The sequence below is a fragment of the Stylophora pistillata genome, chromosome 11 (genome assembly GCF_964205215.1).
Source record: "Stylophora pistillata chromosome 11, jaStyPist1.2, whole genome shotgun sequence".
Lineage (NCBI taxonomy): Eukaryota > Metazoa > Cnidaria > Anthozoa > Scleractinia > Pocilloporidae > Stylophora > Stylophora pistillata.
Genome location: NC_142529.1, coordinates 15447579 through 15463384, shown reverse-complemented (window position 1 = coordinate 15463384; position 15806 = coordinate 15447579). Strand labels below are relative to the sequence as shown.

At 39.5% G+C, this 15806-nt stretch overlaps 1 protein-coding gene across 2 annotated transcripts in view; it reads left to right on the top strand.

Annotated features, from left to right (window-relative positions):
- The window catches only part of LOC111333387 (ubiquitin carboxyl-terminal hydrolase 24), a 45354-nt gene that overhangs the window by 23969 nt on the left and 5579 nt on the right, over positions 1-15806 (top strand). Inside the window, exons 37-58 of one of the 2 annotated variants that reach the window (XM_088739636.1) lie at positions 1417-1478; positions 2257-2349; positions 3250-3333; positions 3437-3548; positions 4274-4418; positions 5052-5171; positions 5577-5617; positions 6791-6917; positions 8114-8167; positions 8477-8559; positions 8929-9067; positions 9697-9816; positions 10296-10549; positions 11866-12005; positions 12545-12592; positions 12784-12919; positions 13312-13471; positions 13619-13711; positions 13968-14071; positions 14356-14469; positions 14952-15051; positions 15240-15359. In XM_088739636.1, coding sequence (XP_088595762.1) covers positions 1417-1478; positions 2257-2349; positions 3250-3333; positions 3437-3548; positions 4274-4418; positions 5052-5171; positions 5577-5617; positions 6791-6917; positions 8114-8167; positions 8477-8559; positions 8929-9067; positions 9697-9816; positions 10296-10549; positions 11866-12005; positions 12545-12592; positions 12784-12919; positions 13312-13471; positions 13619-13711; positions 13968-14071; positions 14356-14469; positions 14952-15051; positions 15240-15359 — 2449 coding nt within the window. The remainder of the gene's footprint in view (positions 1-1416; positions 1479-2256; positions 2350-3249; positions 3334-3436; positions 3549-4273; positions 4419-5051; positions 5172-5576; positions 5618-6790; positions 6918-8113; positions 8168-8476; positions 8560-8928; positions 9068-9696; positions 9817-10295; positions 10550-11865; positions 12006-12544; positions 12593-12783; positions 12920-13311; positions 13472-13618; positions 13712-13967; positions 14072-14355; positions 14470-14951; positions 15052-15239; positions 15360-15806) is intronic. The other variant, XM_088739637.1, reaches the window with a different exon arrangement.

The window sequence follows — 15806 nt, the reverse complement described above, 5'->3', positions numbered from 1 at the left end:
CTAAGGTCACTTTTTCGCATGCACAAACTACAGGTACGGTTCTCTCTAAGGTCACCTTCTCACATGCACAAACTACAGGTACGGTTTTCTCTAAGGTCACTTTTTCACATGCACAAACTACAGGTACGGTTCTCTCTTAGGTCACTTTCTCACATGCACAAACTACAGGTACGGTTCTCTCTAAGGTCACTTTCTCACATGCACAATCTACAGGTACGGTTCTCTCTAAGGTCACTTTCTCGCATGCACAAATTACAGGTACGGTTCTCTCTAAGGTCACTTTCTCACATGCACAAACTACAGGTACGGTTCTCTCTAAGGTCACTTTCTCACATGCACAAACTACAGGTACGGTTCTCTCTAAGGTCACTTTCTTACATGCACAAACTACAGGTACGGTTCTCTCTGAGGTCACTTTCTCACATGCACAAACTACAGGTACGGTTCTCTCTGAGGTCACTTTCTCACATGCACAAATTACAGGTACGGTTCTCCCTAAGGTCACTTTCTCACATGCACAAATTACAGGTACGGTTCTCTCTAAGGTCACTTTCTCACATGCACAAATTACAGGTACGGTTCTCTCTAAGGTCACTTTCTCACATGTACAAATTACAGGTACGGTTCTCTCTAAGGTCACTTTTTCACATGCACAAACTACAGATACGGTTCTCTCTAAGGTCACTTTCTCACATGCACAAATTACAGGTACGGTTCTCTCTAAGGTCACTTTCTCACATGCACAAATTACAGGTACGGTTCTCGCTAAGGTCACTTTCTCACATGCACAAACTACAGGTACGGTTCTCTCTTAGGTCACTTTCTCACATGCACAAACTACAGGTACGGTTCTCTCTAAGGTCACTTTCTCACATGCACAATCTACAGGTACGGTTCTCTCTAAGGTCACTTTCTCGCATGCACAATCTACAGGTACGGTTCTCTCTAAGGTTACTTTCTCACATGCACAAATTACAGGTACGGTTCTCTCTAAGGTCACTTTCTCACATGCACAAATTACAGGTACGGTTCTCTCTAAGGTCACCTTCTCGCATGCACAATTTTATTCAAGTTAATATTGTTTAATAAGGGATAGGGGAAACATCAACAAACAGGAGAAGCTAGGCGAGTCCTACCCTCTGCTAACAAATTCAAGGGAAGTCACGGTACTGGAAAATGGGCAGGGCTGCTGTTTTGGTTAGATTCTACCTGGTTAAGAAAGACCGGACTTCTGCTGCGCAAAGTACCATCACAGCTATCAACAGCTTTCGTACTCTTTTTAAATTATAAGATTCCTTTTTCTCAATGACTTTTGTTTGTGTTTCCATGCCCCCCCCCCCGTCAAAGAGATTGTTTCATAATAATGCGAAAATGATCATTTTGTGAAAATATTTTTCATGTTTCTTTAACGTTTAGATTACAACGTCACTGCAGTCAATTCTTTGATCTCCTTTGTCGACTGTTAGACTACTTGACAGGTGAGGAATAAAGTATTCATATATAATCATTTCAGTCAATCATTTGATGTACGCCACTTCGCTTACGCCTTGCAAGGAATATTTTAAGCTTGCGATGGTAAGTACTTTGATAAAAGTAGCTGAAATGATAAGACCAGTGCACCAGAAAGGCAGGAACATAGGGTCAAACCCACCGATATCCTGTTGTTGTTATTGTTGTTGTTGTTGTTGTAGTTGTTTGAGCAGATGTATGATAGTCACTTCATCACTGTTAAGATTATCAAACAAAACTTATTTATCTTTAACTTTCTTTTAAGTGGTAAAATTTTATGATATATAACGGTTGGAAAGCTTCCTCACGCAACGTTAGGTCATTCATCCCACAGTGTAGAATTGCGAGTGGAGTACAATAATTATGTAAAGGTTTTATGTTTCGAATTTTTGTATGGACTCGAAGGGAAGGAAGGGTCGCGCACAAATTATTACTTAATTAACAACAAATATGAGAGATATCAAGCTCTTTTCATTCTACGTCTACGGCTCGAGAATTTTAAAACGGAAGATGGCGTTTCCAATTTTGTTCGGTGCTTTGTTAAAGAGGCTTGAATATCCTTTCCACCTGTTGTTTGGCACGTCATACAGGACTTTCCCAGGGGGGCAGTTGGGGGGGGGGGGAGAGCTCTAAAGAACACCACTTTTGACGTGAATCAAAACACTGCAACCAGCGATAACAAACAGCCAGTATTTCATACATGTTGATTCTGCAGTGTCGAGTCAAACCAAACCATTCTTGTTTCAGTGACAGAGCAGAGACTGATGAAAATCGATCCCACCAAGATGATCGACAATGAAATACAATGGTTGCTGAATTTTGAATGTGGAAGTAATTTAGGTATTCCTACATTTGTTTGAGTTTTAACTCTTGAAAATTTTTAAAGCTTTGTTGACACACGTTTCTGGATAAGTCGAGAAGCTGAGTAATGGTTTGTGTCTGTTTTATTTCAAATCTACTTTTAGAGATGTAAGGCTCCTTTGCATGTTAGGATTTGAGCAAACTTCAATTTAATATAGAACGTATAGCGGGAGCTTTCCTTCGCTCTTTGTTTTGTTTGGAAAATTCGCGCCACTTTCTCAAAGTGAAGCCAACTGCTTCTTGGTCGCCCGCGTTTTCCCCGCTTCAGGCAGCTCGCTTTTCTTATTTTGAGATTTCAGTAGCACTTGAGATTAGTTGTTTTGGCTACTTCTGTCGTGGCGCGCTTCGTTGTGACTGGTCAATTGAAGGAAGACATTTTGAAACCGTAGAAACGTGTTCCTAGTTTGTAGTCTGAGAATGTGAGGTAAATCGCGTGGACTACTCGTGAATTTTGTTATTTATGGTCACTCGTGATGTTTTGAGAGATATCCAGGTTCCAATCACAATTATGACAGAAATCACGTAAAGTGCGCCCTCTGATTGGTCAATTCAGTGTCTACTCTTTGCCCACGGGTGTACTGATGCGAGCAAATGTTTCGCAAGAAATTGTTTTTTATGTTTTTTGAAGAGGTTAGAGTCGCTCTCGGCTATCGCCTCGAGCGACTCCTACGCTTCTCGCGTACTCAGCAACCTCCCGCCTGCATCCATAACTCAAAAGAGTACACTGTGGTGTTTACCATTTGGTTAATAGTGCGGTGCAATTGTGAACATTTTTAAATCATCATTAAGGCCCATAAATCGCTTACATGCAGATTATACACTATATCACAGCAAGTATTGGAAATATTTTTGATCATCCAATCTATATTTATTTCGCAGAAAATAGCTTTCCACTTCTAGCTGGCCATTTGAAATTAATTAAAACTCTCTTCACTTGTGAAGGGGTGGACAAAAGGGGTTTAGGTAAGTGAAAGTGCTTATAACAGATTACAACATCTTCAGTACTATTTTCACGAATATAAATGTGATGCGGAAGGAATTCACACCTTTTTTCCCTTTCTTGTAGGAGAGAAGTTGATAAAAGACCTTTTAGATGACTTTCTCTTTCCTGCTTCGAAGTTAATTTTCGACACAAGAAGTGCACCGTCTAAAGAGACTGTTATTGATGTTCACCCCAAGTAAGATGAGATCATAATTAACTTTGCGCATTGTAGTATTCCTACCGTGCCTTGTTAAGTCTTTCTCGTTGAAAGAAGTAAACAGGGAAGAAACTCTGAAATGTCTGTATTGCACGGTAGCCTTGTTTTACGTAAAGAAACTGATGGCGCTTTCTCACTCAGTTAGACCCACAGGGAAAACTAATCTCGACTCGTCCACCCAGTGAACTTGAATGTAAACTTTTTGAGTTTTGATTAGCTCCTTGTGATTTCAGTTCGACGTCTGATTGGCTATTATGATAACTGTTTTTTTTTTTTTCTGGTTTTGCGATGTCTTCAAAACTTACCCTAGTAGACATGGTTTGTAGCAGTATCTACATCCACTCAAGAAATTTTGTTGACTATCGAAGACGTTCATTCTTCTTAACCTAGTATCTGAGCTTTTTATGCCTGGATTAGAGATTACTCTGGCTTAGACACAAGTTTGAAGTTCACCATAGAGTTCTCTGTAACTCTGACCGGTAGAGCAAGAGACAAACAAAATGTTTCTTCAATGTTGATATTTTTTATCAGGCAGTCTGTATTAACAGTCAAAACATTAATTAAAACATTTTATTTATTCTTGTATCATTATTATATTGTATCGTAGTCTTCTAGGGCCCATCTTTTTTTTTTGCCAGTATATTTTCTTATGCCCTTTTCTTGGTTAAAAATGTTGGAGCTAAACGTTCTTTTTCCTGTTCCAGATGTGTTGCCAGAGAGTGTCAAGTGGCTGCACATGAGCTTCTGGTGGAACTGGCCACTGGCTGCGCTGAAAACCTGGTTTACATTGTGTCCCAATTAATTAGTATGCATCATATTGGTGATCCTGGTACAATCAAAGAATGGGAGGTACATTGAGTGTTATTTTGTGGTATTTGTTGAAGCCTGTTATAGAAAGTCATTCTCTTTCTAAATGCTTGAAAAGTAGATGAAATGTGGCATAATTTCAGTTCATTTTGTTGATATCCCATCATTAACCATGCTTCACCTGTATTAAAACGAAAATCTTTCTTCTTTTATGGTTGTAAATACTGCTTTAAGACAGAAATACCTAAGATTTCATCCAAAATAAGTTGTAAAATCAACTTGAATTGTTTTGTGCACGTGAACTTTTTTTTTAGAAAGAACGAAACCAAGTTTTGTGGATTAGTCGTTAGAAAATTCTTAAACTCTACATTTGAAAAAAATAAAATCAAAATAAACTGAAAGGGCAAATTCCGAAAACTCTTGTTGGTGTGTTTTGTGTTTTGTTCGCCAAAACTTTACGTCAGTTCAAATCACGCACTCAATCAAAGCGACATTAAGAAGAGGGGAGACATTCCCTGAATCTAGAGGGTGAAAACGTGGGTTACTCATTAGTGACATGATATGGGAACAAAAAGTGCATAACTTTCCTTTTCAGCCTTTAAAAACTGACAATCCTCGTCTTGCTGTAAGTCGTAAGGATGCAGCTAACAGCGATACTGTTCTCCTTTCTTTTAGTTTCAGCCTCCAGTTGCCCCAAGGGCGCAGTGTGGATTTGTTGGTCTCAAGAATGCCGGAGCAACATGTTATATGAACTCTGTTCTTCAACAGTTATACATGCAACCAGGACTAAGAGAGGTGGGTCAGAAAGACAATAAAAGCCACTCTTAGCCAGCTATACGTTAAATAGTTAACCAGAAGACGACATATACTTGAATTTTTAGTTTCGTTCCATTGTGACAGTGGTGAGTCGTTTGTTAACTGAAATAAAGTTGTTGGCGACAAAACTGTCTTTTCGTGTGTTAAACAGAATCAACGTGAAGTAAAACATCGTAGGTTATCAATTAGAGTTTGGTCACCAAGGTGATTGAACCACGTAGGGGTTTTCGAATAGCTGAGTATTTCGGGTACTTTTGGACGGGATAAGGTGGAGGGTTTTGCTTCGAGTGTTAACAAGACTGAAGCATACGATTACTGTAAAGGTATGTAACGATATCATATGGAAGTCTATAGAGGGAATTTCTATTTTTTCTCGTACAATAGGCAATTTTATCATTTGATGATTTTCATCCAGATAGAGAAAGGTATGATATTCTTGTTACTTTACGATGCTTTATCGGTGTTTAGTATAATTGCTACGATGATTAAAGATTCGCGCACTCTGATTAGTCAAGGATTGCGTCATCTATCGTTTTAATTACCTCTCGCTAGGTAATCATGGCAAGGGCGCTAAAATTTCAAAATGGCTGCCTCGGGTTTTGTCAGTGTTACGCACGAGCGGTAATCGCGATAGAGGAAATTACAATTCCTGAAGAGGTCAGAAGGTGCTACTAAGTTTGGCGTAATATTTCCAAAAGAAAAACTATTAATTTTTTTCTGACTAAATGAAAAAAAAAATCTGTTGAATTTGAGTTGAAACTGGCTGCTTATCGTGGTAAGAGTAATCAAAACAATTGTAACCATGGTTTCGACAAGTTACAACAGAATTCAAAGCTCCTGAGCAATTATACTAAAGCAACTATTTGCCTCAGGCTGAGTGCATGTTGTTGAGTAATTCTCTCGACTTCGTCTCGGGGATTATTCCACAACATTCCCTTCGCCTTCGGCGCATAATTGTTAATTGACATATTCCTGCAGAGCGTATTTAACAACATAGCTGCACAATGTCTTGCATGAGTCTGTCTTCTTGGTTTCTCATTTCATTTTTTTTCTGAACAATATCCTCACAATGTCGTGCACAAGGGGTGGCGTGCTTAAATTGTTCTCAGTGTCTAACATCAGAGTGTGATGTATTCTAGTCATAGAATGCTTTCAGTATCCCATTTCCGAGTTCTGGTTTGTCAGAGTTAAGGCGCGTCATCGAGACAAAGTGCGAAGTCGATCTCGACTGCTGGAAAAAGTAGACGCTTCGAGGGAGAAATTCAACACCAAGCGAATAATTCTCGAAATGGGCATTTAGTCGTAGTATATACGATGGAATATCCTACGAGTCGCACGTATATTCTCTGTGTACACACGAGCGTCTCGTCGCGTTTTTAAGCCAAGAAAATGCTATTTACAGTTGGCATATTTCATGGTATACCGCGATATAGTGTTGTACAACTGTTTTATACCATTTTTTTATTTGACGCAAAAATTTGCGCAAATTAGTGAGTAAATCGTGGAAACCCGTAATTCAATTCCTCTACCTGATATGTGAGTGTTTTCGTAACATTTATTAGACTTTCTTGTCCATTCATCCTGTGTACTCTTCGCAGCGTCTTTTTCCAAGTTCAATCATTATTTGGCCACTTGATGGACAGCAAGTTACAGTTCTTTGCCCCAGAGCAATTTTGGAAATGTTTCAAGCTATGGGGCCAACCAGTCAATGTTCGCGAGCAACAGGTAGATCAAATGGGTCATTAATTATAGTTTGCAACATGGTCAGGAGTAAGTGGAGGTATTTTAAATCGTCTAAGCGTGTTTTGAATCCTTACTGTGTAGACTGATGATTTGTGTTTCCATTGAACCTTGACAGATGAAGTTCTCTTAATTCTTTTGCCGCTGAGATTGACCAGCATCTAATATCGCGTAACAATATCACCCTTGGGAATCAAACCTTAGGGTCACGAGAATAAAGGAAATTAGTATATACTAAAACAGTGGATAGCGTTGAAGGCGCGCTCTGATTGGCTAGTCAAACTCCAAATATCCTTTGCTATTTACCTCCGAGAAACTCGGGAAAAATGGCGTCCCGTGCATCCGTGAAAAGCAAAGAAATCAGTCAAATTAATTTTTGGTGGTGTATATTATCTCAGTGTTTTAGTATATCCTAAAACAACTATTCACCTCAGTGTCGGTGGTTAGCGGTGGATATTTACCTCGCCGCTTTGCAGCCCGGTAAATCCACCACAAACCACCTCCACTTCGGTGAATAGTTGTTAATTATCAAACGCTAAAGAAAAGTTCTGGATTGCTAAACAAACTCTTCTTGTCAGCCACTAAGGAAATGTGCAGAGAACAGTGTGGAATTTTTGCATTCTGATGTAAAGGTGTAAAGGGTTAAAAATCATTCCAACTACCGCGTTGAAAACGATATAAAGATATGCGTGTATCGAGATATGAAGCGCTTAAGATGTTTGGGGAGCACTCGAGAAGTTAGTCCGAGTTGTTCTCGGCGAGCAGCTCTAACGCATCATTCGTACGCTCCAACCGCCTCCTGGTTAGCTCAATGGATATAGCGCTGGACTGTTGAGCGGGAGGTCGAGGGTTCGAACCCCGGCCGGAACAACACTCAGGGTCTTAAAATGATTGAGTAGAATATGCTACCTTTCTATAACATCAAGAAATGGTTAGTCTTCTTATATTCTAGTCTTCCCGGATAGGGACGAGTAAATGGAGGTCCCGTCTCCTGCAGGGTTAGGGGCAGGAGACGTTAATTTCCTACGCACGAGATTACTGTGTGATGGATGACGCATGTGCAATTGCCACTGAGCGAAAGATAACGGTGTTAGCGTTCTTTTTCGTCTTTCGTGGATAAAGAATTGTATGTTCTTTTCTTTGTTTCGTTTTGTTTTACTTTGTTTTGGTTTTTTTGGCAGGATGCTTTTGAGTTCTTTAGTAACCTGACGGATCAACTTGATGAACTCCTTAAGGTAAGGTGTTTTTTTTTCTTTTTCTCAGTGATTGTTAGGTATGTTTTTAAATCTTCAGATGAAATCAATCTTAAGAAAGTAAGTGAATAAGTATCGCTTATTTTGAATGAGCAATGAACATACAAGCTTAAGAAAATCGCCCAGATGGACAAGGACAGAAATGCTTTAGTTCTATTAAGAAACAATCTAATATTTTTCTCAAATAACTGTATGGAAACAGAGATCTTTTACAGACTGGATTAAAATCTGAAATAACGAATAGTTTGTTTGTCATTCAAGTGAATAAACTGTAGTGTTTTCTATCTTCAGCAAAAAGGACAAGAGCAGTTATTCAAAAAAACATTTTGTGGTATGTTTGCTGATCAGAAAATTTGTAAAGATTGTAATCACAGGTGAGCATTCATTCTGTTATGTTCTTTCCGTGTTGTAAGTCAATTTGCAAATATTTTATAGGTTGGTCAAATTTTGGGTTTCACATTACCGAGTTGTTTCACCATAAAATGACCAATCGGATTGACCAATCGGATTGACCAATCGGATTGATCAATCGGATTGTTAGAAACGAAAAAATGACTCCTATGCTTGCTAAAGTCCTGAGCACTGATTGGCAGAATTTAATTAAATCATTGGTCGTTTGCTATGACGGGGCTAGTTAATCTATTCATGTGGCATTGGTAATAGTAGTGGCTCTGAAGTGACTTTCATACATCATATGTGAAATGGTAACCTGGTGGTAAATTAGTGACTTTCCTGGTTAATAGGTATGAAAGAGAAGAAGCTTTTCATTCTTTACAAGTGACTGTCAAAAACCACAGGCTGGAAGACTCCCTAGAACAGTTTGTAAATGGCGAGATACTTGAAGGGGACAATGCTTACTTCTGCGAAAAGTGCAATGAAAGGGTAAGTTTATATGCATCACTTGTATTGAGTATGAACCCGCACCCACCCCTCCCCTAACCCGACAACAGTCAACTGATAAAATGTTAGGGTTTGGGGAGAGGGGGAGGGTGGGTGCGAAGTTGTCATAATACTGACATTGATCCGTTACAACACTAGAAATGGCTTTCTACCAAGACTTCCTAAGCCGCGAACAGACTGAGGAAGACGTACAGCGTACTCTAGAGCTTTTATCGATTGGGCTTCACTGCTGAACCAAAAAAAAAACAAAAAACAAAACAAAACTTGTGCCTTGCTCAATTTATGATGGGAACTTTAACAGGGTCTTTTATTAAAACTTAGTTGTCTTACCTTTAGTCTTATTTAAGTTGTACTTTTTTCTATAGATTTTGAGTTGATTTTTCTTCAGAGGACCCTCCCTAAGCCACATAGAGAGATAGAGGTCCCCTCTTAAAATCTGTATTTTAATATTTATTATGTTGCCCCGAGTCTGTCGAATAATAGATCGCAGATCGCAGGTGATAGCAAGATTTGCCAAAAATATGTCGATTAGCTGACATCTTGGCTGATCCACAAATTCTGAGTACATTTGGGTGGTTTTCACTGTTTTATCGCAAATATTACCATTTCAGCGGACTACCGTAAAGCGCATGTGTATCAAGAGCCTCCCTCCGGTTCTCGTGATTCAACTGAAGAGATTTGGGTATGACTGGGAGGCTGGTAGAGCACTCAAGTTTGACGATCACTTTGAGGTAAATTTATACCACGTCAATAGATACTTGCACTATTGAATGTGTAAAGTTAAGGCGTAGCGGGTATTCTAGCCAGCGTTTGGCTGGTTTTCTCTGAGCGCCCTAGAGCAACTGAGGCGCGTGAGAGAGGTGAAGCCACGAGGAGAAACCGCTAGTTTTAAGTCGACTGGTTTTCGAAAGACTCTTTTTTTTTACTCTGTATGTTCTACGTCTCTTGGGAACAAACGAAGGCAGTTAATTCAGTGATCGATAAGCGTTCCCACACAGCTAAACAAAATTTTACTTTTCCTTGTGCGGGTAAAACTTAAAACCCCTCGAATTTAAACAGATGGTTAGAATGTTTGAATCACATTTCTCTCGAGGCTTAGCCAATCGAACCTCCTATTAAAAAAGCAACAATGCAAGATGTGAGGGCTTATTGGCTGTAGCTCTTTTCCACAAGATACTCCGGTTGAAAATAACTTTCATTATTTTACCAGTTTCCTTGGCTTTTAAACATGGAACCATACACTACGGATGGAGTGTCAAGACGGGAGTCAATGACAAACTTACAGGCTGATACAGACAGTGAAAGTGGAAGTATCACAGATCTACATATGTCTGCATCTTCCTCTTCGCTTCACTCCACTGTATCTGTTAATGCACCCGAGATTCAGTACGAGCTTGTAGGAGTCATTGTTCACAGTGGACAAGCAAATGCGGGGCATTACTACTCGTTCATTAAGGACAGAAGGTCTGTAGCTGAGCTCTGTAGCTGAGCTCTGTAGCTGAGCTCTGTCGCTGAGCTCTGTTGCTGATAATGTGATCATGCTTTATGTTGACCTGATACAATGATATTGTGGATACATATATCTTATCAACGTTTTGGTGTGAGTGCTATCGCTAAGTATTTTTACGAGTTTTACGATCAACGATATAGAATACTCGACGACTCTTCAAACCAAAGCCTATATAATGTTATTTATTATCCAGCTGCTTTACCTTATGTGCATTCTGTTATTAGGCGAACAAAGCTGAGCAGAAAGAGAAGCTTAGCATGCGCAGCCGACCAGTTTGACAGGCTTTTCAAAATAACCAACTGCGATATTTGTCTTCGATACACGCATTATTTGCACTCTACTTAGTACAGTTGGAGAATAATTCTTAATCTCGTATATACGATTCCTAAAAGTTATGGAAATAAATTTCCCCTCAGATTTTACCCGAGCTCAATTGGGGATTGTTGCTTTTGCCGAACTTGAAGTCATGAAATAATTAAGCTTTCTCACGGGGGGGGGGGGGGGGGGGGGGTCGCTCCTCGGCCACTGTTTTCGGGGTGGAAGGTGGAATTTGCAATTTTGGTTTTTGTGTGTTTGGCAATGGTTTACGTGTTGTGAAACTTTCCATTAGTTTAAATCAAACCTTTTAGCATGTAGTTTATGAGCTCAAGATTCCAATCGTGTGATAGTCGTTGAAGGTGAAGCCCGAAACAAACATTACGCTTGGTAATCACTAGGAAACGATGTCATAGTTAAGTGTAAATTTATTAGTCGCTCAAAACTTATCAACAAGGTAAGCTCACTTTACCCACTCTCTATCACGGCTTAGATAGCGAGAAGTGTGACCAATGAGATCACAACGTGATAGACCGCCATTAGATTTATGCTAAAATTTTGTGGGCAGAGAAGGGCATGTATTTTTGGATTCGCACCTGTCATTGAATAGCTGAAAAGTCGTTGAATGTTACAATATCACTCATCAGACCTGGAAACTCTTTGAAGATCAAAGTCAAGAAATACCATCACTTAGTGATTAACAGTGGTTTAAGAAACATGTCCCTCGATCGATTTTCTCACTCTCCGTTATTTTCACGAGCCTCGAACAGTAGCTGGTAATTGATGGTGGGTTATGGAAACCAAAGATATCATGGAAGAAGTCATGGAACTTCAGGATTTTGAAAGTATACGAATCCTGGTGTTTGTTTCGAACATGTGTTGGTGACTTACATTTTTTTGTTCCTTTATTTAATTTTTTTTCCATTCCCTTTCTCCTGCATATTTTTGCCTAAAGGAATTTTGCAAATGACAGCGAGAACAAAGAAAAGTGGTACAAGTTCAATGACATCTTTGTAGAGGAATTTGAAATGAACGAGGACACACTAGAAGCGGAATGTTTTGGAGGCACCTACAAAGCTACAGTGTACGACACTGGTGAGTAACAAATTTGAATACAATTAGAGCTGCACATCGCAATATTCCCCTCTAACCAGTAAAACAAGATTCTGTTTGTTGGATGATAAGATCACTGTAATAATTAAACCTTGAAAGCACTTTGGCTCATTAAGGAGATTTATCTTCCAGAGCCAGTAACAACATATGAGCAAGAAGCTTGACACTGAGCTTTCGTTCTACTAGTCTCAAAGAGCCTCTAATACCCGACTTTAACATCTCTACCCTCAAAATTAAAGCAGGTAGAATAATAGCGGAGCTCCTAGCGCGTGCGAAGCACGCACAGCGAAGCCCATTACTTATGATGCTAGTAGTATCTCGTCGAGCCGAGGAAACTGAGTGTATAGTCCGCATAACGCGGAGGCCCAGGAATCAATATTCTTGTGCAGGGAATTTAGAATGTGCTTGGCTTTCCTTAATGGCTGACTTAGCTTGTTTTCGTGTTCAAGAAACTTCCTCTACGTTTTTTCTCCATCTAGCAATATAGAATAGATTTTTTCACTCTATTTTTCCGCCTTCAGTTATTTCTAGGAGAAACGGCAGGCAAATCTTTGACAAGGAGATAACTTGTAAGGGGAAACCTCAAGATTTTTATCCTGAATTTTAGTTTGACTTTGATTGAAGTTGGAAGACATTTTTGATATGATATCTCAAGTGAGATTGCTGTTATGTCTTCAAGAAAGCTAGTAGATGTTTAAATGCCTGGCAAAAAAAGTATATGACATTTTTGCTAATTGTGAAGTTACGCGTGTGCTTGCAGTAAACAGTTATCCCGAAACTCGACATCGCTACTGGAATGGCTACATGCTTTTCTATGAGTCCTCAGACAAACTCAAGTCTCAGTACGGCGCTGCTGGTGATGGCAGTGGACTGGTGCGACATGATGTAGGTCTGAGGTATGGGTGCAGTTGCTGAATACCACTTGTGGGACATACTATTAAATTAGCCAATCAGAGGCCCTAACGGGAAGGAGGGATCGGACATTTTTCTGCGTTGCGCGGAAGGGAATCGCGCCGAAAGCGTAGTGCGTGTGTAACTACAAGTGCACTTAGCTTCTCCAACTGAGCTCTTGTTCACGGGTTAATTCCCAATGGAGGATGATTTACAAAATCGTAGATTAAACTGTATATTCTCTTTCTTTCTTTCTTCGTTTCCGTGAAACGTAGAAAGGAGATTTTATTCTTCATTGAGAGTAAAAATATCCGTTTTGTTCTCGCTAAATTTTCCCCCGCTCACCCTTACTTCCCTTCTTTCCCAACTTCATTTTTTCCTGTTATTTTATACCCAGGTCCTCTCCACCGTCCCCATCCTCATCCTCGATATCCTCAAGCTCAGGTCCCCCGTCACCCACCCGGACAGACGGTCTAAGTCAGCTAACAGCGTTACTTCAAAAAGGAGAAAAAAAAGGCATTTTTAAGGACAAAATGCCAGCTTCTATCCAGAGAGTGGTTGGTTCATGAATCTTTTTTCCATAATTACTTAACTTTTGTAGTACCATTGCTGTATTAGACTGATAGGAATTCAGTAACTCACTCGGCATCATTTGGTATTTGTGGAAAACTTACAAAGCAGAATTTGTTTTCATGTCGATTTAGGTTCACACTGAAAACCTTCAATTCATGCAAAATAGAGATGTTTATAACGTGGATTACTTCAGATTTGTCCTCAACCTGGCATCTTGCAATGCGGTAAGTCGTACACTAAATCAAATTTCTTTAAAGGAGCCGAAACGGCTTGCAGAAATATTTGAGACATCCTGCAAATGTTACAAAAGGTGTATCCCTTACCTAGCCCCACCTAACCCTCCCCCCTCCTCGTTACCCTCTTGTGTAATCTAAGCATCTATCTGTTAATATTTTCTCGAAGTTTTTCTACTGATTAGGTTTTTTGTCCTTCAGAAATCTTGTCATGGTAGTGACTTCAGTATTATATTAATTTTTATAGAGAAGTTCGTCATCTGATAAGCTCGCCATCCTGTCCGTTTGCAGTCTGCAGCTTGCTGTTCAGTTCTTATTTAATACCTACTTTAGAACGACGAAGAAACTCAGGTGAGTGATTACCAAACAGTTGTCTTTAGAGCATTATGCGCTTTTCATCATTTAGAGCGTTACGCGCTTTTGATCATTGCATGCTAAAAAGCGCACTATGAATTAATAAATTATTATTGAATTATTAGCATAACTCTTTTCGTAGTTACTTCTAATTTCCGTTTAAGTTCATCACCTCTTTGCCAAACCATAGCCAATGATTAGACAAAGTTTTCATCAGGAAAATATTAAAGCACGATGTTTACATTGCAATGCTTAGTATTTACAAGATCTGTAATATTTAGAACACAGACAGAGGAGTGGTGTTCGTGTGTTGGGGCCATAGTAAAGAACAACAGTGAGGCTTGTGTATGGTTTGTCAACTTCTTGGCTGGAGAGAGAGGCAAAGGTTACATAAGGTACGTTTTCTTCCCGTTTAGATCGCAACACATGTTTTATTTACAAAAACATCAGCGCCATAATATTTAACACTCTTGGCTGTTGGAATGCTTCGCTTTGGTTCGTGGTGTTTGCTTCTGAGTGGAATATCTTCGCTTAAGTGGTCACGAAACATTACTTATCGGTCACGCATTGCTTCTTCCATGTCACACAAACCTTGTGGGAGTGTTGGCCCTTATTCCCATTCAGACTGACAATTCTCCTTCAAAATTTTATTTTTAAGCCATTATGAAATAAAAAAGTTACGTTTAAAAGATTACCACGAACACGACGTAACAACTTCTCTTATCACAAAACCACCAAAACCGTAATTGTTTTCACAATATAGATGGAACAGAAAAAGCTTCGTTGATTTTCAGTTGGTTTTTCAGTTGGTTTTTTATTTATTTGTTTATGTTATTGATTTATTTTGTCTCTTAACTTTGCTTTCCTTGCATTTTAGACCATTTCTCTTGGAATGCCCCTCACAAGAAGTTCGTAAAGCATTTGCTCAGATTCTTGGTCTTACGATTGAAAGCTTTATATTTCATGGAGGGAGTGTGGTAAGAAACTTTTATCATCCCTTATTTCACTGGTTTAGATTTATAATCGTCCTGTTGAGGAGGATGAATTAGCTGGGTATGTTTGTGCCTTGCAATGGGCAAGCGTTCCATCCAGTGGGAGTAATTTTTCGGCTTTGGCGATATCGTGCCACCTGGTTCGAAAGACTTTACCTTTGTAACTTTTGCAGGTATCTGGAACACTCAGTGTGTTGATTGACACTTTGTTGCATATGTGTGACCGTGATGTTGTAGACAATCACAAATGCTGTTCGGAGTACTTCTGGCTGATGAACCGATATGCTACTATGGTCAGTATACAAGAGAGCTCTATTTCTCTTTCAATCACTGTATTGATAAGCAGACAAAGTGCGTTCCTTCCTTACCAGACGTTGTACAGGGGATATGATAAAGAAGGGCAATAATTTTCTCGTAGGGAAGCGGTGGACTGGGTTCGTGCTTTTGAACGTGATAACTAGGTACCGAGTGCACGTTAGTCACACGCTTCTCCATGTGAGCAACCACAGCTGTCTGCAAACGTTTTTCGGATTGCGAACGATAGAGTTCGTCCCATTTCATGCCCGGAAAGTCACAGAGCTCATCTTAATGACAAGAAATACCTTGATTACAATATCATTTTCACCAATTTGAAAACCAGCTCGTGTTGTGGAAGGGGGTCTTAGAAAGCCTTTGAATTTACTTTTCGAACGAGCTCAAATTTTGAATCAACCCTTATCCATAGCCCTTTGACTCTTAGG